Below are 22,446 nucleotides of genomic sequence, written 5' to 3' on the forward strand. Positions count from 1 at the left end.
TCTCTTCGGGTTTCATCGCCAAAGGAAACGATCCTCGACCCGCCAATACCCAGACTTCTTCAGGTTTCGACCGAGACACACGTGACAGTAAACTAATAACACCTTATTTGTATTCGCTAGCAAACTCCAACCATTTCTTTTACACAGCGTCGCGTGTCGATTTGCGTACTGCTTTATTATTACGCAATCTTTGCAGTAATAAATTTTACGATGTTGACCAAACGCTTAGTGTTTTATACTAATCAGCTTAGAGATAACAGCACAGGCCAGACTGTACTTATAACGCGTACGACAAATCCGCTATTACATTAGCTGGTCGTGTTCCTCTCTGAACTGGCATGCCAGAATTTTTATTTTCCACTTTACGAACAAAGCTTGTACAAATCCTCCTCGTAATTGCATCTCATTCGTACGTGCGGCTCTTAACGAGACGTAATATTTTCACTGTACAACTAGCGGCTGCTTTTTTGCCTAATTGCTTTCGTTTCAATCTCCGGTATATTATATACGTGAACGGTGAGAGAGCAACTGATGTCGGTAGAAAAATCAGGCTCCAGTTTGTTCTCCGATTAAAATCGCGAGAACGACCGTTACGCGGACTAACTTTTTGAATAAATCACCCGTTACGTGACCTCTGCCGATGGCACTTTGACTTCACAGACGATAGCGGAGCGGGCGATTGCAATTAAACTATATAAGTTACCACGTCGACAGCTTTACGTGCGCATCCTTACGATAAGTGGAAAACGATCGCAACTTCTGGAATTTTATAAGACGTATTTGAAAAAACATTCGCGGTTATAATTTATTTTTACAAAAAAAAAAAAAAGTTGTGTAAAAAAACAACAATATAAGTATACCATCAAGAGACCTGATTTCTTCTACTTATCACTCTGCCGAGTCCTTTTTCGTCTGCTTCCTTGTCTTCTTTTTCTTCCCCTCGTCTTCCGAGATCTCAGACAAAGTCGGTTCTCGGGGTCTTAGTTCGGGGAGGGGCCCTATCTTGATGTTCGCTGCCGCCGAAATGCGTGGGTAAACCTCTTCAATCGTATCCCGCATTTTGTAGGCAAGATCCAGTTTCACCGCTTTCGGAAGGACCGGCTTTACCTTAGTCTTCGTCAGAGGCGCTACGACCTCAAACACCGACGTCACGGCTTTCTTTGGCGAGCACGGATCAACCGTTTCCGGCTTTATTTTTCTCTTGGTGCCCACCTGGTTTTCCATTTCTGCCTCAGTGTCCCGGACCTCCAAAAGCTCGTCGTCAAGACCGGCCGTCGCTTTCTGCTCAGCGTTTTCAGCAGCTTCGTCGGTTTCATCGGGCAATTCCTGAAGCGTGGATTCAACTACCGTTGGCAACTGTTGCCGCGGCGTTGTTCTACCACTTTTCAATCGTTCGATATCCTCTCGGATTTCTTTCTTAGCTAGTCGCAATTCATGCTCGAGGACCTTTGGTTTCGCGTCCTTCTCCTTGAGAATTATCTGCTTTTCCTCAGCTGAGTACTCCTTGAGTGGCGCTATGTCAACGGAGAATCTACTGATTATTTTGTTAAACTTAGTCTGAGATAGATTCACGTCAGCCGCTGATAGATCTCCTCTTGTTTGTTCATCTTCCTTTCCTGGCTTCTTCGGCCGCGGGGATTTAACGTCCTTGCAGCAGATCTTCGGCTCGCAAACAACCGCTTCGTCGCACGGCTTAATCACCGTCCTTTTGATCGATCTCTGCTCTCGAGGTCCTCGGCCGCTCTTGCGCGGAGTCTTATTCTTCCCTGAGTCCTCTCCTTCGGATATCTTCGCCATCTCCTCCGCTATTCGTGCCTCCTCAGCCGCCTCCATTCGCTTAATACGGTCTTCATATGCCTCCTGAATCGTCGCTGGTTTCTTCTTCAAGATCACGTAACCTGGTTCTGGGTGTTTCTCTTTACTTCGGGGAGACTTTTTGTTGCCCTTTTTACCACCTTCTTTATCACCTTTCTTCTCTTCCCGCTTCTTCTTTCCTCGCTCAACCGGTGACGGACCTTGATCATCCTCATTCGGGTCCACGATACCGGCGTATTTGTCCATTTCCTGAAACGCAGAGAATCTTTTCACCACTTATGGAAATAGAGGAGCATGGGTTTGAACCATGCAAAAAAAAGTATACGAATACACTTGGGTCTCCAATATCTCGATATAGCGTTAATCGTCAGGAAATTCTCCTAATCGACGTGTTTACCTTTTGTATTGCTGTATAATACTGGACCTCAGCTTCCGTTAGTTCCGGATCATCCAGTAGAGCCGCCGATTCCTTCCCTTTCTTGCCCTTATTTTTCTTCTTGTCTTTCTCGTCGGCCTTATTGCCCCGTTTTCTTGCATCTTTTCCCTTGTCCGATTTATCGTCCTTCTTTGGTACTTTTTTCTCCTTTCCCTTATCTTTAACCCTTCCCTTTTTCCCGCTGGGCTGTATCGGCTCGATTTCCGCATCGTAGTCAGCTCTTTGCATCAGTCTTACCTCCTTCAGTCGATTATCAATAGCCTTCTCGTATCTGCTACATCGTTCCAAATACTGTCGGACGATTCGTGTGTTTATTGCCCCCGCGTGACCCGATGAAAGTTTGTAAGTAAGCAACGCGGTCGAACACTCACGGACAGCATCGAGGACTTGTCATTTTTCGCATTTGTAGTCAAAGCTTGCGACGGCTCAATAAGGTAAACATTTCCAGCAACGTTGCCGACTGCTATGAGTTTCCCTTCGTCCTGAGGTTTGATCGCTCGCAGGCCAACATCACAGAGACGCAAAACTGTTACGGGTTTTTCCACCCCGACGAGAATATCCCAGACCTGTAGCTCGCCGCCGAGATTAATTATGTAAAATACCGAGTATCTCGAGGTACTCCAGCAACCTCCAGTCAGTAGCTCCTTATAAAACCTGCGAGGAACCCAGTTTCATGGTTTGTTTAACGCGAACCGAAAAGTGTAGGGTCGTTACTTGTTGAAAATGTTCTGAGGAAAAAGTTTTTGTAATTATCAAACTCACGGGGTCGAGAGCAAACAACTTTCTTTCGTATCTTCCGCCCAAACACGCGCCGTCCAATCACCGACTGTCAGAAAGTTCTTCGGGCTGAATGGATTGCGATCAAGTCCAACCACGGGTCCGTAGTGACAATTGAACCGTAGGGCCAACTTCTCTGCTGGGTTTTTGCCCTTCCTCGACCCGCTGATAACGTGACCATTTTCCAAACCGACCATAAACTTCGTTCCCATTGTCGGCTCGAAGTTCATCGATGAAACTCCAATTGCTTTCACAACATCCCCGACCTGAGGATTGTTGAGATCCATAACCAACGTCTCCGTTGGCTCTCTGATCCTTCTGATGTCCCACCACATCATCAGTCCGTCGGTTGAAGCCGAGAAAAATTCTGCATTGTTTTTCGAGTTGATCCAGAGCGCAAGGTTGGCTGGGTTCCTCATTACGGTTGAAACGTCGTTAATAAAATCAAATTTCCCCGAGGGAAAAACCCCCCGAGATCCAAGTCGACCTAATTGAACTTTAGTTCGTCTACCTGTGGCTGTACTGAAGATGGGAAATTTGGACGGGCGTATTGCCGGTTCGGATGTCCCAGTTACACACTTGGCCCGACATTAGTCCACTAATTAACATGGACGGATCCCGAGGGTTGAATTCAATAACAACCGACGGACAGAATGACTTTAACGCCATAAATGCATGGTTTGGATTCTCTGCCGGAGAAGAAAAGGGATGTTTCAAAGCGAAGTGAGAAAAATCACAAATCACATACCTGGTTTTTAGCTGTAGGAGCAAACTATAGATTATACTTATTTACCGATGTCCCAAATATAAGAGTATGGACTCAGGTTTGTAGACTTCTGAAACTCCATACAGCAGTAGGAGACCGCCAATCTGTTGCCATGATCCGGAGACCAAGAAAGACTCGTGATAGGCCTGACGTTGATTTGCGGATCCGCGTATACGTTCACCGTCCTGAAAATAATACGACTCTGAAAGTCACCTGACATTCGCTGGGATGAGATGTTATTTCTTGTATTCTCGAGAGCCAACCTGACGCCCAGGGGCAGCATCAGCTCCGTCGGTATCATGTCATCAAAGTAGTTCTCGTAAATGTTTACAGCGTTGTTTTGTAGAACGTAGTGCTCCATCGGCTGGAAAAGGGAATCAAGGCGGTACCGCAGTCGAGCGAAAAAATAAAACCGAGCTCCGTAAGTCTGGAGGTTTTTCATAGGCATAGAATTAACCAGGTACCTCAATTAGAGCCCTCAGCTTCGGGGCCCAAATGTCTTCCTTCTCAACTCTCCGTCTGAACCTGGCAGTCGCTTCTTCGTCTCGAAAATTTATTTCCTTAGGCCACCCTCCCTCGGTGTGATTCATTCCATTGTCTCTAACAGTCGTGCTGCAGGTCTGCATCTAAATATCGTAAAGAGAAAGGTAACGGCGGCGTGTTCCTTGTCACCACGTTTCGTACGACAAAACGTTGACATTTATATAACCTCATGAAGCGCCAGCTGAGTGGATTTTTGTACCGCCGCATGACACGGGTCTTTGAATATGTAATCGGACATCAACTCCGTGTTTGGATTTAAATTCTCGTCAACTACGGGTCCCCAGTTGTCGAATACGCATTGCTTCCCAAACTGGGAGCGTTGCTTCACGTAAACGTATTGAATCTCCATGGTTTGCGCCGTGCAGTCGTTGCTTTAAAATATATGCGATGAACACTGTTCGATCAAATTATCACGTACAAAACTTATTTCAAGTTCATTTATTACAAAATCAAGTATATATTATGAAAAGATAGGTTCGTCCCCTACGACTTTCACGTTTGTTTCAATTATCCCTGAAGTTTCTACGGATGAATCTGGCGTGAAATTGAATTTCTTCTTCGACAAGCTTCGGACAACTTACAAACTAAGTTACAAGGAGTGTACTGTTTTACCACACCTTACACGTGTTCCAAAATCCTACTCACATCAACTCTGACACATTTTATCCTTTTATCACTTCACTGCCGGGAAGAAAAAAGAACATGAACATGGCTGAGCAAGTTCACACCAAGTTCTTATATATCGAATTCCCGAAACAATAGAAATTTCTCACGATAAAATTGAACGATTTCATTAATTCTACCATCCTATGCAATTTACAAATCAGGGCTACAAATTATTTCCATTATTTCGAATCAAAAAAATCGTGTAATATAGCAACTTTAGAGCCGAAATTAATCTTAATATTTTAACACTGAACACGCTTAACTACCCTGTAAAAGATCATTTCACACGTCAAGTGCTATTCTGAATTGAAAGGACGATTCTTCGGGGGTGTAACTTCTTCGAACTGCCATCATCTACTACGTGAGACAACCTCAAATACCTATCCCGGAGAACTATACACAGTTTACAATGACCAGTCGTTATCCGTCATCGATAATCAATACCGTGTTAAATTTTGTCTCAAAGCAAAATTCCAGCCAATTAAAATCTAACTGCAACTTTTCCGACGTAAATCGAGTCTGGAGGTTAAGTTGGGGTGATATAAAGAAATTGATTTCGTTAAAATTCGAGCACTTTGACAGTCCAACATACCCCTTGAAGAATTATGGTTGGAATAACACGAATGTCTTCCCTAAAGCTGGTTCGTTAGCAACCTCCCGATATTTAGGGAGTAAAATTGCTCCATATCAGAAATGGCCGTTTCTCAACAACCCAATAATGGATCACCGCAGGTTGTATAGGACACAGAATTCAAATGATTGCGGATCAAAATCGCCGGTAAATAAAGAAACGCCAAGTAGACGAGAGCCATCGTATGAAAAGAAAATATTTTCAGACTGTATGCGTAAAAATGAAGTTGTGCCAGAGGAGGCTGCTTTGCATGGTCATAACAAATCCCCCGTCGATCCTGTCACGTGCAAGTTTGCAAAATCTCAATCTACTGAGTGCACTCCGAAGAGGTGTACTAAAAAGGTTTGTCCGCCTCGGGCGATAAAAAAAGCATTAAAAGAACCAGGACAACTTTTGCCGGAACCGCCGTCAGACGTATGTAAATCCACATCGTGTCCCACGTCGGATGGATCGAACTTGCCTTATCCGGCTAAAATGAAAGGCTGTAAAAGCAAAAACACGACAAACAAAAAGGGCTTCAAACCTTGCGGTTCTTCCGAGGGAACGGGACCTCCTTGTGTCGTTCAATTGAAAGACGAGTGCGCGGAAAATCTGAACCTGCCGAAAAAAGGGGTCCCAGTCGAGGAGGACCGATTCATCGCGGAGATGAACCGCTGCGGGGCATTTAGCTATTCGATCCCGAAGGACAAGTTCACCATGAAGGACCTAGACAACTGTCATCCGAACAGGTCGGCCCTGAAATACAGGTTAACGAAATTGCCGAACATTAAAGAAATGTGGCGCGGCCCGGAGCAGACGAGCATACCTTTGCCGCCGAAACCTCTCCCAAGAAAAGTACATCGTCCCAAACCACCGAAGCTACGGCAGAAAACGTCCAAGAAGTTTTCGCCCACTGGGGAGTGGAAAAAGCAAAAGTTTACATTTCGTCATCGTGTCTATAAGTGCCCGTCGCAACAACCGACAAATCAACGCCCCCATTTCTGCTGTTCCCCCATTCGCGATGATATCAGATGCGATCACTGCATGCCTCCACTTGCCGCCAGCCTGATAACTGAAACAAGCACCGCGCAAGCTCATCCAGAAATCAAAGAATGTCCGATACAAAGGCAACCGCCTGAACCGCCGCTAGATCCCTGTTGTCAACCGGTAACACCCGACTGTGGAGTTATCAGGACCAAAAATTACGCCATGAAGATGGAGGAGTGCAGGCGTTCCAGACGAAAACCTAAATAAGCTGAATAATAAAGCTGAAATTTCCGAGACGTACGACCCACGAATGTCAATGAAGAAAGTGTGTTTCGAGATCAAATTCCGATTCATCTTTTTTTGCTCTTTCCTATAACCGTGTCCGTCCATTGGACACACTCGTGTATTCCAGTTCTATTCGTGTTCAAGCTTACGACTGCAATTACTCAAAATAGAAAAATTAATTTCTGATTTCAGATACTGGGTGACTGGTATCACATGGAGCACCGGTCTGTGTCGAAACGATCGACGGAGCCACAGAAGAAGGTGCACACCCGGCTCCTGAGGGACAATAGGGTTCTCCGAGCCGAACAACAGCGGTCAAAATCGCGAACCAAACGTGACTACGTTGAAAGACACAGCTCGCCGACGATGCAGATGACCTTCAACGACGAGAAGTGGCCTGCGATGTGGTACCTAGTGAGTAAGACTTGCCGTAAAGGCCACGCAGCTACCTTGGTAAGAAAATTTATCATGTCACTCCTATTTTCATTGTCTAGAATCGAGGCAACGGGCTTGACATGAACGTGCAGGAGGCCTGGGCCGAGGACATCACGGGCACCGGTATCGTCGTCACAATTCTCGACGACGGTCTCGAGAAAGATCATCCTGACCTGTTGAGGAACTACGTCAGTAATTTGTACATTCGCTAGTTTTCGTACTCTGCAGAAACACCGCTTTCTTCGACACTATGAAACAACGGCTTTCTACGTTTTTATCGCAGGATCCGGAGGCCAGCTACGACGTCAATGGGCAAGACGACGATCCCATGCCGAGGTACGATGCGATGGACAGTAATCGACACGGGACCCGATGTGCAGGCGAGGTCGCAGCTGTCGCTAACAATTCTAATTGCGCGGTTGGCGTAGCGTACGATGCTTCGGTCGGAGGTCAGTTTACGATGATCCTTGCGGTTAACGGTTAAGGTGATCGAACCTCCTCGAGTCGGTCGTAAGGGTGGAAAAATATAAAGGAATTCTTCTTTTCGATTTTCTCCAGGAGTTCGAATGCTCGACGGGGACGTTACGGACGCCGTTGAAGCCAGATCGCTGGCCTTCAATTCTCAACACATCCACATTTACAGTGCCTCTTGGGGTCCGGACGACGATGGGAAAACCGTTGACGGTCCCGGAGAACTCGCTACGAGAGCATTCATCGAGGGTATCACCAAGGTATTTTCTGCAACCCAATGTTTTATTTTATTTCTCACTACGGTCGCGGGCCTTTTTCATTCGGGGAATATTTTTCCTCTCGAGTGCTAACCGGGTTGTGTCAAAAAAATCAATTCTTAACGGGCTTCCTGCGTCCAGTTCTGATAGCCGAGAATAATTTTATTCAGCAGTTCAATTCCCATTATTCTTTCCGGCTTTTCAATACGTGTATGAGGGAAAATACTATTCCACGATTTGGTCACCTCTCTGCAGAATATTCTCATATCTACGTCTAGTCAATGCCACAGAGTTTTCTCCGACTTCAATATAACTTTTCTCAGATTCCAAAGCCAATTATCGTAAGCTACTATCAGATTCTGGTTCTGCGCGGCGTCGGTTTCTATACCACAAAAGACGTTTCCAAGTTTCTTAATTTCCTATCGGTTATATTCCACATATATACCCATACGCCGTTTTCAATAGTTCCATAGTTGCGGGTTTATTCGTACCTTGGAGTGCATTGTGTGCATCTATCTATCAACCGAAATGCCGGAGACTGTAAAAGAACCTATTATAGATCGAGTTTTGTTAAATCTCATTTCCCTGACAACAGGTATTTAATTCTCTTACAAATTTATTATACACAAATATTGAATCGATTCAGGCAGAGATTATAATTTGCAGAAAAAATAAATAAGAATATGAAGACAAAGTAGAAACATTTTTCAACCAGTTGGAGAACGTATGTGTGAGAATGGAATAAGCTTCGTCATAGAACGTTTAATTCGCATTTGAAAAGAGGCTCGTTACTTTCAACACCGGCATTTAACTGAGAAAATAGAAACAGATAGTCTTCGTGATTGGATAGTGAAATCAGTACTTGCAATTGGGTATTTCTCGCATTGACCAAACGAGCCATTCAGCGTTCAATTGTTGCGTGGATTTCCATACCCGTTCAAAATTTGTTCCTTTTCACCACCGTGTTCTCCGCACATTCGTTCCAAAGTTATCGAATTCGAAACATAATCGCAAAGTCTTAAACGAATCACCGACTTGCCTACAAGGAGAGGCTCTTCGGTCTTAGCATCGATGCGAGTACAATAAAATATCGGACTTGTATTAAACACCTTGAATCACAATCATGTGTCATGTCTACTTGGCAAACCTTCGGTGATAAAACGTCGCGCGTCGTATCGCGGAAGCAGTGATGGGTAGAAAAAGCAAAAGAAAAACTCTGGTATTCGATCGGGATATAAAGGAATGGCGAAAAATAGACTGTCCTCTTCCGAACTATTAATCAGAATCACGGCCGGTTGATATACGACCGGCAACAATGAGTCTGGGACAATGGCATTTCAGATCCGGTTCATCGTGGCGCGGCGAGAATATCATCCTCTGTCCAAAGAATTCACTCATTCGAGATATGTCCGCCGACTTGACGTACTGCCGACCAATTCACGGGCCGTTTCAAAGAGGATGAAAAGATTACGGCAGCGGGAGCGAAAAATTCGCTTAAATATGTGCAGCACGTTCGAGGCTCGCGTTTTGCGATTCCTGAATCCCAAATAAGCTGTGGTGAGATCCACCGAATCCTTGGCCTCGTCACTGTGCGTCGGTATCCTCGAAAAAGACCCTTACATACTTGCAGGAATTCTCTCTCAAATTACCTTGGTGTTTGAAAAAAAATAGACAAAAAAAAAAAAGAAGAAACATTTTTCCGTTGAGCAAGCGTCGTTTGGTCATACGTAGCGATAATCATGAACGTTTTTCCAGTATTTCTTCCGCAATGTCAAAAGCAAAGATTCGTTACAAGTTGTACGAATAAGTATAACTTTGCGCCAACCAATCGGCGAACTTTATCACAATTTCAACACCTTTGCTTTTCCTGTTTACTTTCTTCACAAACTCGATGCATGCTTGCACACTTTGATATTTCAAACATTATGTGTAAACTAACGCCGGGTGATCGGTGAAAATCCGAGTTTCCGATTCATTTTTGATTTGATTGCAAGATACCGCAGTGCCTACGAAATAACGTATAAAGCGAGATAATTAATCGATGGCGTTTGGAGTGCAAATACCGCATCTGTCTATAATTTTTGTCGATTTTCGTTGAACCAATTTAGTCAGGGTCTGTTGCACTTGATGAGTAGACTGCACTTTGATCACATCACGCAAGTCTGTTCGTGCAAACTATGCGATACTTTGAAGCATGGCATGGGGGACACAATCGGGTTTGATCTTTTTTTTTCAATTCGAAAACGTTGCACGCTCCGCGAAATTGTCAATGTTTGAGGATAGCGCAGGAGAAGCCTGCACTGCGAGAGAGTAAATCAGTTGCGTATACGTAGAATATTGGATAGGATTATGTTCTGCAAAGTCTTATTTGGACAACCTGGGGAAAACCCTGACGCGATATCTACGATGTAGCGGGTTAAGTACGTATTCAACCCCTGTGGATGGGATTTGCGTAGTAATCTGGGACAATAGATTAATAGGCAACACAGTTCAGACTCTCAAGAGACATACTCCAACTTGCAGCCAATTTAATGATAGGTACGATCCGATTATAGCCCAACTGCAAATGCTGACTCCCATCGGCAACGTTATACCGCATATTAAAATTGTAAAGTTTTTAAATTGTTCCAACAAGAAATATTATAACCAAACAACTGTATAGAATTCATAAATAAATATACCAAATGGATGTTTCGCGGTACCGCGTCTGTTTGAAATACGAACAACCATTTCACGCAATCGTATGAATCTCAATGACGACACTTGGAACGTTGCCTGGTGAAGTTTAATACCTACATTGACGTATTCGTAGCAGATCGGCATTTTCTCTACCGCACATTCAGGGACCGATCAGACACTGATCTTTTGACAATATACCGTAGTGCCGTACGTAATACCAGATAAAACATGTAAACGCGAACCGGGGAAAGGTCTCTAAGGTCCGTTCGTATCACGCCGTAAAGAAAAATCCCGACGCTTTGGTCGTTGCCAAATGTTCCTTTTGAGCGGACGCCGTGACCCGACATCAAGCGAATAAATAAAAATAAAGGAAAAATAAAACACGGCGTGCGAAACTTGAGATGACGCCAAGGGATGTGCACGGGGGTCCATTTTAACCGACGCGTGCCACACGATCCGTCTGTAGGATATCATTCGGTTTCATCCCTCTGAATCGCGAACAAACCTGAACCGGAAATCGACACTGCGAAAAGCGATGCGAGAACCAGCAATTTTTCTGCACATCATGGGTTGAGGAAATCGTGCTGATTTTAGGGACGCGAGGGCAGAGGCTCGATATTCGTCTGGGCTTCGGGGAACGGAGGCCGCGATCACGACAACTGTAACTGCGACGGGTACACGAACAGCATATGGACCTTGTCGATCAGCAGCGCAACGGAGAACGGATTGGTTCCCTGGTACAGCGAGGCCTGCTCCTCGACTCTGGCGACGACCTACAGCTCGGGATCAAACGGGGAAAAGCAGGTGGTCACGACCGACATTCATCATCACTGCACCGGCAGCCACACCGGTACCTCGGCATCCGCGCCCCTGGCAGCCGGCATTTGCGCCTTGGCCTTGGAGGCGAACCTCCGGCTGACCTGGAGAGACATGCAACACATCGTCGTTAGGACGGCGAAACCGGCGAACCTTAAGGCGCCTGATTGGGTCACTAATGGCGTTGGGCGAAACGGTAAGCCAAGACGAGATTTTTCGAGACAGCGAGGATAGAGAACCTTTATTTACCCTAACGTAACTCCGTCGCCGTGTCATTGCTGTTGCAGTCAGCCACAGTTTTGGCTATGGGCTCATGGATGCCGGGGCGATGGTCAAGCTCGCGAGAAGGTGGAGAACTGTGCCGGAGCAACACAAGTGCGAGGTTCCTGCGCCTAACATCGGCCGGTGAGTAATTGGTTATAAACATACTCGTTTACCAAGAAAGAATTTGGACTGAACCGGACGTTGTCTTATCGGAGATTGACTGGAGAGAACTTCTGAGAACTTGAATCCAATTAGGAACATGAGAACGTCGGAGAGGTCGGAAATGTACTCTTTGTTTTGAAATTAATTACAAGTAACCGATCGCGAGTACAAAAATATCGTTTTACGCATTCTTTATTTAGGGTCCAAAAAGTAAAAAAGAACTTTCTTTCAAGCCATAACTGTTTATTAATGTTTGCACGGTCTTTGAAAGAAATTGTGTAAACTTTGTCACATATTGTGCTTGGTTTTGCATTATTATTTTGAGTTACACTCGATCGATGACCTCCAGAACTTGTAATTTTTTTTTCTGACGATCTGACGAAACGAAAAACAAAAAATAAATAACACAGTGGCTACATTTTTACGGAAAATTTTACCAGAATTTGAATTTTTATTATTTGGTAAATGAAAAACTGTATTTTTATGACTTTGTCCGAGCATCCAATCTACTTGAGACTCTGTAAAAACTTGATATCGATTCTAGATATTGTGCAAAAATGTTTGAAAAATCGAACTAGGAGAAAAACGCAATCAATTTTGTGATAATACGTTTATCTCAAGGTGGAGTTTTCTTCACAATTCTCTTTTACGAACGAAAATTTTCACTAAAATCTGCGATTTTTAATATCCTGGTCGACGGAATCCTATTCCTATTCGATTAATCTGTGAAAGGATCTTGAGCAACCGGTTGAGGTATAATAAAATTGGCCTCACTTAGTGTTCAGTTGAGAGTCCTGAGATTGACGCGTGATTTGAAAAGAATAGCATCCTTCAATATCGTAATATCTGAACATGACATATTCCTGGCCTATTCTTCGACCAGACAATCTGATGAATGACGAGCTCCACTCATATATCAGCTACTTAGAACCATCCAGCCCATAATCGACAGCGGCGCCGAGGAAAAATCGAACGTCTCGACGTTTTTCTTCTCGTTTGTCTACCTAGATTTATGAAGGATGGAAAATTTCATTCTTCCCATTATAACATATTGGAAGAAATCTGGCTACGTATTCTCTGATTAAAATCAAGGATCACGGTCGGTCACTTGGAGTTATTATGTAAACGATCTATTTGAAATTTTTATTTTTTTCAAATTTTACGCACGGTATTACAATTTTATTTAGGTCTGCATGTGTAGCTACTACGGAATAAACGAAGCCAATCACTTGCAACGTGATCGATGTAAAAAGATCGGGACTCTCGGGTAATTCTGGTGGAAACTGGGACGATGTTTTATTTGTTTTTACTTCATTCTTCGAGCTTAATATAAATCGATATCACTGCGATAAGCAATTTGTCATTGTATTAATCTCCGGATCGGATTCTTTTTCTTTTTTCCTCTACTAAGTATTTTGCCCCGTATACCGGGGTGCAAAGATAAATCTTCGGCGAAGCGTTGATAAAATCGTGTCGATACTGCGGGATACGACTTTTGCAACCCCATCAAGTCACTTTCAACAAATAAATGAAAGACGAACTTTCTGGGTTTGGAGTTATGGAAGTATATGTGTAGGATTGAACGCATCCTCACGCGATCCGAGCATAAAGTATCCCACGAAAAATGAATTGGAACATTGTAGGTATCTAACATCAACCTAACTTTATCGTCTCGTCGTCAACCTAGATACGATAAAAAAAAAAGTCTCACACATGTTTCTTCCCACGTGTTTCTCCTTGAAAACTATTTCTCGCAAATCTTCAGGATTCACTCATATTAGGTACCTAGCTGTCCTGGTCCAAGCCAGCTCCATCAGAAATGTCACGCGTGACGGCTCTACGAAACGATCCCACGGTAAGGGTAGTAGCAATATAGCGCTATATCTCCTTCAAGCTTTGTCGCGTCTTATATAAAAAGTGCCCTCAAGCTTTTTCTAACCTTTCGAAGAAATTGTATTTACCGTCGCGCCACTCGCGGATTGTGTCTACTTTGCAAACATCAAAAGACACTTCTCGCTTCCCGCAACCCGACTAACAATAAGCCGTATGAGTAAATTCGCGTTAGTCTTTGTCCAGCCTATTTCGCTCGTTGCGCTAGTTCCGTGACTTCGTTGGTTTTCCTCCTTCGTTACCAAGTGAGATATAAAGGTAGATAGAAAATGTTGTCAATGCTGATATTTTTGCCATAGAAACTCTGACAGATAAACTTGGAAAAACAGTTACCTAAAGATTTATCGATTATCCTCTATATCGAAAACTTGATCACAAATACCGAATTCATGTAAAACGAAAATGTGTCTCAAGTTAATCTACAAAAATTCATTTACCATTTACATATATTAATTCGTCAAGAATAAATGGTAAAATATTAAGAATAGCCGCGAAAAACTTGAAGGGATGCAATCGCTGTTCTTTTAGAAAAAGGAAAGGAGATAAAAAAAAAAACGTTACGAAGAGAAGAGCAGAGCTTATAACGCTTGACTAGCAATTTATTTCCAAATGTAGAGCATAACCACGTTTTGTTTTTTTTTTTTCTTTTTTTCTTTGGTCTTTACAGAACGATACCACCAAAGAGCCAAATCACGCTGATGCTGCACGTCAAGGAATGCAGCGGCGTCAATTTCCTCGAGCATGTCCAGGTAAGCCTGTGAAATATTTCCTCCTTTCCATTTCCCTCCATATTTTCGAATGAAAAAATGACATTACCTACAAATGCGATTACTTCAGGCCAAGGTATCGCTTACGGCCGGCAGAAGAGGAGATCTTCAGATTCAGCTCACGTCACCGGCCGGCACCAAGAGCACGCTCCTGGCGAAGAGGCTGCACGACGCCTCGAAGGCCGGTTTCAATCAGTGGCCCTTCATGTCCGTCCACACCTGGGGAGAACGTCCTCACGGTTCGTGGAAGCTGGAGATCCACAACGAGGGTCGTTACCTAGGTGAGTAAGCGCGCTCGTCGATAATAACCTCGGCGAAATGCGGACGTGGAACTTGGAATCCTCGGTGATTTCGGAACACCGTGCATAAAATTTATGACACTCGCCGGTTCCCCGTCGTTATGAAATTGCATTTCCGCTCGATCCACGTCTGCGTAATAATCCTTTTACATCAACGTGTTATACGCGTTGCCGTTGCAGATGTTTATGTGGCAATTTAACTCGATTTATTCGCTAAGAAGCTTATCGTCGAAGCATTCGTTTGCGGAAAATCTCCACTCGCTCGAATTATAAATTCGCGCGGTCTGGTGATCGAAACGCGTTTTATCACGACAGAAGTTAACAAGTTTCACACGCGAAATAGTTGAATCTCGTAAGCTCTCACACCGTGTCCGAGTCGCAGTTAACAAACTGCTTAATACCTCGTAAACGTAACGTTTCACACCAGTTGCGAAGAACTCAAGTCGCTTGATAATATACAGGGAAGATTTTTTTTCTCACGCTCACCGGTTGTTAAACAACTAGCGATTAAATGTAACTGTGTTTCATCTAGACAGCATTTAAGTGCTTTACCATCCATCCTACTCGTGATATTTTAGACGTGGTTAAAAACAAATTTTTTTTCAAATATACATCACCTTCCAGACCACATGATTTCTTCTCACGATTATAATCAGACAATTTATACGGTTACAAATCTACAGAGCGAGATTACTTTTGAGGCAACACTTGGTCTCGTTACACCGAAAATCACGTTCTTACATATTAACTTTAGTCAGATATCAATTCGGGATTATCAGAACAAAAGGGTTGTAAAATCCAGCGTGAAAATGCGTTGGTACAACAGCCGAGCATGCGTCCAAACAATATTCTCTCCAAGTTTAATGCTTGTGTAATCTGTCTCACATAACTGTTTGCATTGTCTACTGACCTGGCCTGTAAAAGCTTAAATTAACAGTTGGGCGAACAGATATACATGTATGTACTGACAATGAGTTGAGACACTGATTGTTGGGGTCCGTGAATCTGAAAATGTTTTGCTTCAATCGAATAGCTTGTCTGTTAATTTACGAAGCTATTGACTAATCTCGGGCGTAACCTTTCATGAAAGAAGCAACGCCAATAATCCAAAATCGAATCAGCCTCCGTTGAATCGCAAATACGGAATTACGGATGTAAATCGCAGTGCGCAAGTCTTGTTGTTCAGAAACTATGATACGAATCATGACAACCGATATTACAAGCTAATGAAAGATCAGAATTTTCACGATACAATGGAAACTCTGTTCTTTTGTAGTCTAGGGAAAATACGGAAAAAGGTATTACCACACCGGAGAAGCATTTCTTGTACGCTTGACACTTCCATTGTGTCTAGTTCGACTCGGGTAATCCTCGCGTCCTTGAAATGTGAGAGAATACAAATAGCTTCGGAGTTGTTCCCGCTCAATTCGTCAACGCTGGAATTTTCACCGAACTGAAGTCTGTCGGACGTAATTTTACAGTGAATGGAATCTCAAGGTCTAGTTTCATCAGTTTCCCTTTCAGAATCCGGGAGAAAGAAACATTTCAAACGCGGTTACATAGCCGAACCGTGACGGTAGACTTCTTTTTTAATGGATTACACGCATCAGATGCGAGAATTTAACAGATCCTGGGTTCATTTTCGATCCACAGTCAGTGTCATCCGCTCGGTTTTTTTATGTATTTTTAATAGTATACAGTGAATAGGTAAAACAATCGAAGTGAACACAACAAAAACGCCATGTTACACAGCCCCGCTTTCCTATTCTACGCGCTCAAAACGGCCGTGCATTACTCAGATTCATGTTAATGGCTAAGCTTCAATACTCGTAACTTTGTAACGAGGTAATTTCAAGCTAACGTCAGGATGCGAAACCTGCGAGTCGCAGCTGACGCCTTTGAGCTCCCCGAAAAGACGAGAATGGGATGAAAGAGGGCGAAGAATCCATTAGCGAGCGTGGCTTCGCATGGCACTGCCGGGTTTGAATTATCATTGTTGTTAGGAAACGGAAACGAAAATTAACACCTCAAGCCGGTACAAGGTAATCTCTGAACATAAAAAATACGAAACGGTTCCTCGTTTCACATTTCCTCGTCAATGTACACCCGTAAAAAATACCCTAAAATAAGAATGAAGGGAATTGGTTGGCCAAAAATCGATACCGATAATTAATTGCGCCTCGAGATATTCGTACATTGAGTAGTTATCAACTTATCATATTTCTGAGCTACGAAGATCTCTTTAAAAGTCAAAAAATGGAAAAAAAATACTGATATTATGAAGAAATAAAAATTTCAAATCGTTCAAAAATTGTTAAGTTTACAGTAAACTGGTTCGTTTTTACTCTACGACGGCTCGTTTTATTCAAGAGACTATTTGTCTAATCAAATTTGCTCAAACACTTTTTTTTTTAACACGTTCGCATCACGTTATTGACCAATGGTGCAACATCGAATTGACCAGTGAATTAAAAATAAAAAACACTCTCTGTGAATTTACAAAAAAATAGTATTTTAAATAAAAAGAGCCGTCGTAAAGTAAAATGGAATAAATTTACCAAATTTTTGTTTACAGCATTTTGAAACAATTTAAAATGAAGCACGGATGTCTGACAAGTTTTAGTTTGTAATACCAGTATCTTCGTTTTTTCCATTTATCGTGGCCTACGGATGTAGTAACTTGACCAATATATATATATATATATATACATAGACCCAGTGCACGACTGTCTCGTGATAAGATAAACAACGAAGCATTGATTTTTTGCCGACCAACCTCCTCATCAAGTTGCCTTTCGGCTGACGGCGACCCACAGGTCGGGCGACACTCCACGAGTGGGCCCTGATCTTCTACGGGACGTCGACGCTCCCCGATCGGACCGAGTACGCACTCTACAACCCCGCGACGGCGGGCAACATCCCCAGGAAGCCGTACGGCGGCCTTCGGACGACGGGATACTCGAGGAACCCGAACGTCCTGGCGCCGACGAGCTTCAAGGGGAAGCAAAAGGCCGGAGACAAGTCGTCGCACGTCGGTCAGCCGTACGTGGTGAACGTCCCGCAACAACCTACGAGGAAGAACAAGTCCAGGGGTCAGCACAAGAACGGGAAATCGGCGAACCGCGGGACCCCGAGGCCAACCATTCAGACCCTTCGCGGTGTTACGGCGCGAGGTCCGAGCCTCGGAGAACCTCGGCTCTACACGCCAAGACCGAGGGGCCGGACCTCGCCGCTTCCGACGAACCCAGCCGCGGCTTTGACGAGCTCGGCGACGACGGCAACGTCGACGACGACGACGACGATGACGATGACGAGGCCGCAAACCGTTCGACAAAAGGGCAACTCCGGCTCGCCGTCAACCGTCGCCTCTCAGCAGCGGGGCCTCATCCTCATGGAGCCGCTGGCTAAGACCGCGGGAAATAAAATTCCCGCGATATTTCAACAGTACCCCAAGATACAACAGCTCTATCCTCTTTATCCCGTTTACGCCGGGGCCAGGGGAGCTGGTCAGCACACACCCAGGGCCAAGGGACTCGACTTACTCCAGGACGAACAGTTCGACTCGAGGAATCTGCATCTGGACAAGGGTACCGGAACACGGGATCAAATTCTCTGTATCTTCTTTCAATCGACATTTCCCTAGCTTGTACCAAAGCGGGCGAGGAATTCATCCCCGTTTTTCTCTTCGTCCGGTAATCGTACACGTTAGTTGACCCGCGTTTAAGCGACGGATCTTTATTTGGAAAATTTATATCAATTTACACTGAGATTGAAATTTAATAGATAAAATTTGTATCAATTCAAGCTAATGCGATCAAATATTTTTTCACACTTACGCTTGGCAAAAATATAATCTCGAACACAGAAAAAAAATTAATACGTACCGGACGGATACTTTTGCAGACTAAACTGTAGTGCCGGATGAAAGGTGGATAAATCCTTCGCACCGATTGCAACCAGATGTTTTCGAATCTGTGTAAAATCTTGCGACAAATATTTGTCAAACTTACCGTTTATTACAATTTTATCCAGGTTTAAAATTTACTTCAAAACATGTCAATTCGAAGAAAATAATGACAAAAAACGAAAATCGTCCCACACGGCGTTAATAGGACGAGTTAAGTGAACAGACTGTTCATTTTTCTCGAGTCAACTAGCCGTCCGGTTTCTCGTTTATCGTAATATCGCTTGGAATGGTCGATTGGAGGAGTGACGGGATATTTGATTCTCCTATCTTATATGTACCGTTCAATAATCCGTAGGAATGCACTATAGCGCCGTAGCGAGGCGCCAAGCACCGTAATTCGACAATCTTCCGTTTGCTGCTTGAAACCACAATTTCGTTTCTCTCGATATGTTTAGTTGTGTAAATGTTTGTCGTTTACTTGTAATTTTTTTTTTTTTTTGCACCCTCACCTTGTAACTCTTGAGTTGGTGTAAACCCGTTTGTGTCCAATCCCGCTCGATTTACACTAACTGTAACATTATTTATTACACGCTGTACCGCTTCGTAGCCGTTATTAAATCCACGCCAGTGTTATTATCCCAACTATGTAAATCACCTATACATTTATGTGTCGTTGAAATATCAATTTGCGTGATCCACCTTCGCAACCACACGGTTAATGAAATAAAGTTTTGTCCAAACCATTCGCCTCGATCGGTTTACCAAAATGTGTAATTAAGTTTAATCATGTTTTTTTTTTTTTTTTTTTACCCAAAGCTAAGTTAAACACTCATTTTTTCTTTGACGTGGATCTCCGAAATTCTCTGTACCTACACAGAATTTTTTGTGTATATTTACACTCGCCGCAATGATCTCATTAAAAGTCTCGTAATATAAACGGTAAGATCGAACGCAATCTCGTTTAAACTGCGGCTGACGTAATTCCGTTGTAACCCAGATTCTCACGTTTCGTTAAAAAATCAATTTAACGGTTTTTTTTTTTTTATTATTTCGTTCTCTTTTGTTTGTTGGTACCGCCCAGGTATGTACGTACTGGATTTTCATTAGATGACTTCGATAAATGCCTATTTTATTGTGATTCCGGATGTTGGAAATTTCTCCTGCGGAGAGCCCTGGCGGTGAGCGAGTATTTTTAAACCGGGACAAAATTTTCACCACCATCTCCGTACAATCATATACGTATATAGACGTATATACCCACGGTATATTAATTTTCCAGACGCCCCACGCGCAGCCAACGCGCCTTCCTCGACTCTCCACACGTACAAAAAACAGCAAAAACAGCAATATTATAATATTATGCCCCATACGTTTACATTTACGTAAGAAACACCGTGCGCTTAATTAATTTTAAACCGTACATCGCATAAACACTTTTGTTATAACAGCCGAGTAATCCGCGGTTTGAGTTATTACACTTCTCCCGTTTGTTTATTTTCTCTTTTCGCCATTTTTTATATTTTTTCATTTCCGACACTTACTTTTCGTCTAATTTTGAGCGTTCTAGCATGTATGCAAGCAGCGCACTCACAATCAGTACTATTTTATGCCAGATTTTTATACCGATCGAACATTCCAACGATTCTTACGCAGGCTTGCGTGCAGGTAAAGAAATATTGGAATGATCGATAACGGGACATTTTCATTTTATATTATAAAGTACTGTAGACGAATGCTACCCATATATACGGTATTATTTTTTTTTCATAAACAATCTTTTTATATGCCATGGTAGCCGTAGTATAGTAATTATAACAGTAGCGTGGTACGCAACAGGACTTCGCATATTCCGTAACAGTTGCAAAACTCTGAAGAAAACTTTGAACAAAATGCAAACAATCTGAAGTACCATTAACGATATATCAAAGAGTGCTTTGATGTGTAAGAGCTTGAATGAAAAAAAAGTATAAATTGAGTAGGAGGAAAAAAGTACAGGTTTATTCTAATATTTTCGGCACGTGTATTAATCAATGGAAATCCCTGTACACGTTGGTCACATGAATATTAATTTCACGGATATTACACATGCGTCGACGAATCTCTCCGCCATACGCGATATATCCGTTGCACGGTAATGAATATTTCCTCGTCATTATCAACATCATAGCATAGTTCAAATAATGCAAAACCGTCCTGTTGCGATCTACTACCGATTTGGGACGAATTATGAAACATTATGAAGAGATGTTTTATTCATTTGTAACAAAAATTTGCTTATTGGGTGTACTAATTAATGTCATGCTTTTTTCGCTGAACGTGAAAGCGGTTTTAATCTAGAACATCTATCTATCCTTTTTGCGATTTTAAACTGCTGACGTTTACTCTTTTAAAACACAGTGTGAACTAGTGGAGCGGGTAACATAACCTCCAAAACAAATGTATACGCAAGGGTCTCCGATAAGGAACATAGCCGGTAATGCATTCTTTTCGTCTTCCAGCTAAAAAGGAATGCATTTTTGGAACTCGTATCAGTCACACCACCTTCGCGAAGAGAACAATAAATTATTTCAGCGGCTTCAGCGACGTTTGTTCTTAACTGGAACACAAAAATAATTGTGCAGTACCTAATACGCTCCTCATCAGCGGCCATAATGTTTACATCTATATCGCTCCACTAGTTCATAAAGTGTTTTCAAAGCGTAGATATCAGCACTCGAAAATGACAAACGCATCGGCGGATATTCTAATTTGAAACTGTTTGCGAGACGACGAAAAAATAAATCACACAAGAATATTTATATATTGTGTAGCGAGGAGACAAACTCAGTCTTTTCAGGCCGAGCGTCATTTTGCAATATGAGTCGTAGTCGAAAGTTGTCTCCTTGTTGCACACGATTCTTTACATAACAAGAGTATGTTAGGCGTTTTTTCACCAAGCATGAAATTGAGGTTAGGGTCGCGTAATGTCAGATTTGTTTGCGACGACGCGCATGCGCGCGGTGCAGAAAAGACCACTTTTAACTCCTAGAAACGAAACGTGGTCTTTTCTGTACACCGCGCATGCGCATTCGTAGACTCACTCTAACGTCAGAGGAAACTTGTACTTCGCGTACGGAGAACACTCGTGAAAAAACTGGTAAAACATGCTCGCGTTACGTAAATTAATTTATACACTTGATAGAAAGGAATTCAAAAATAATCCCAAACGTTGAAGGATGCGCCTCGCACAATCCGCCAATACGCACACCGGCGTCGTGTATCCGCTTAAACGGACATCTAATTTATCCACTGGTCCTCTTGCAGCGGAGCTTGGCGAGTGGAAGCTGGTGCTTTACGGCACGAACACGTCCGTCGAAGGAGACGAGCTAGCGATCGGCGGCTCCAAGGGCAACGTCGACGTCGACCAGATACAGAGCAACGTCGTCGACACCGAGGGCGATCCTTTGGGCGGAAGTCAGCGGGTGGACCAGGCCACGCACACGGAAGTGGAGCAGACGACGAACGAAGATCAGACCAGCGGAGCTTGCAAAACCACCGCCGGGAACCAGTGCCTAGGTGCGTTTTGTGTCATGATTATAATTTTGCTTGTGTCTGTGATGAGCGAACCTAGGCCT

At 43.3% G+C, this 22,446-nt stretch overlaps 1 protein-coding gene across 4 annotated transcripts in view; it reads left to right on the forward strand.

The window, feature by feature from the left end:
- The window catches only part of LOC124221153 (furin-like protease 1), a 140,583-nt gene that overhangs the window by 99,654 nt on the left and 18,483 nt on the right, over positions 1-22,446 (forward strand). For all 4 annotated transcript variants that reach the window (XR_006883750.2, XM_046630880.2, XM_046630881.2 and 1 more), the window contains exons 2-10: positions 7,078-7,299; positions 7,380-7,508; positions 7,604-7,769; positions 7,879-8,051; positions 11,322-11,739; positions 11,831-11,948; positions 14,527-14,608; positions 14,697-14,907; positions 22,136-22,387. Coding sequence is in view for 3 of the 4 variants with exons in the window: in XM_046630880.2 (XP_046486836.1) it covers positions 7,078-7,299; positions 7,380-7,508; positions 7,604-7,769; positions 7,879-8,051; positions 11,322-11,739; positions 11,831-11,948; positions 14,527-14,608; positions 14,697-14,907; positions 22,136-22,387 (1,771 nt within the window). In the remaining variant the exon portion in view is untranslated. The remainder of the gene's footprint in view (positions 1-7,077; positions 7,300-7,379; positions 7,509-7,603; positions 7,770-7,878; positions 8,052-11,321; positions 11,740-11,830; positions 11,949-14,526; positions 14,609-14,696; positions 14,908-22,135; positions 22,388-22,446) is intronic.

Source organism: Neodiprion pinetum, chromosome 6, assembly GCF_021155775.2.
Source record: "Neodiprion pinetum isolate iyNeoPine1 chromosome 6, iyNeoPine1.2, whole genome shotgun sequence".
Classification (NCBI taxonomy): domain Eukaryota; kingdom Metazoa; phylum Arthropoda; class Insecta; order Hymenoptera; family Diprionidae; genus Neodiprion; species Neodiprion pinetum.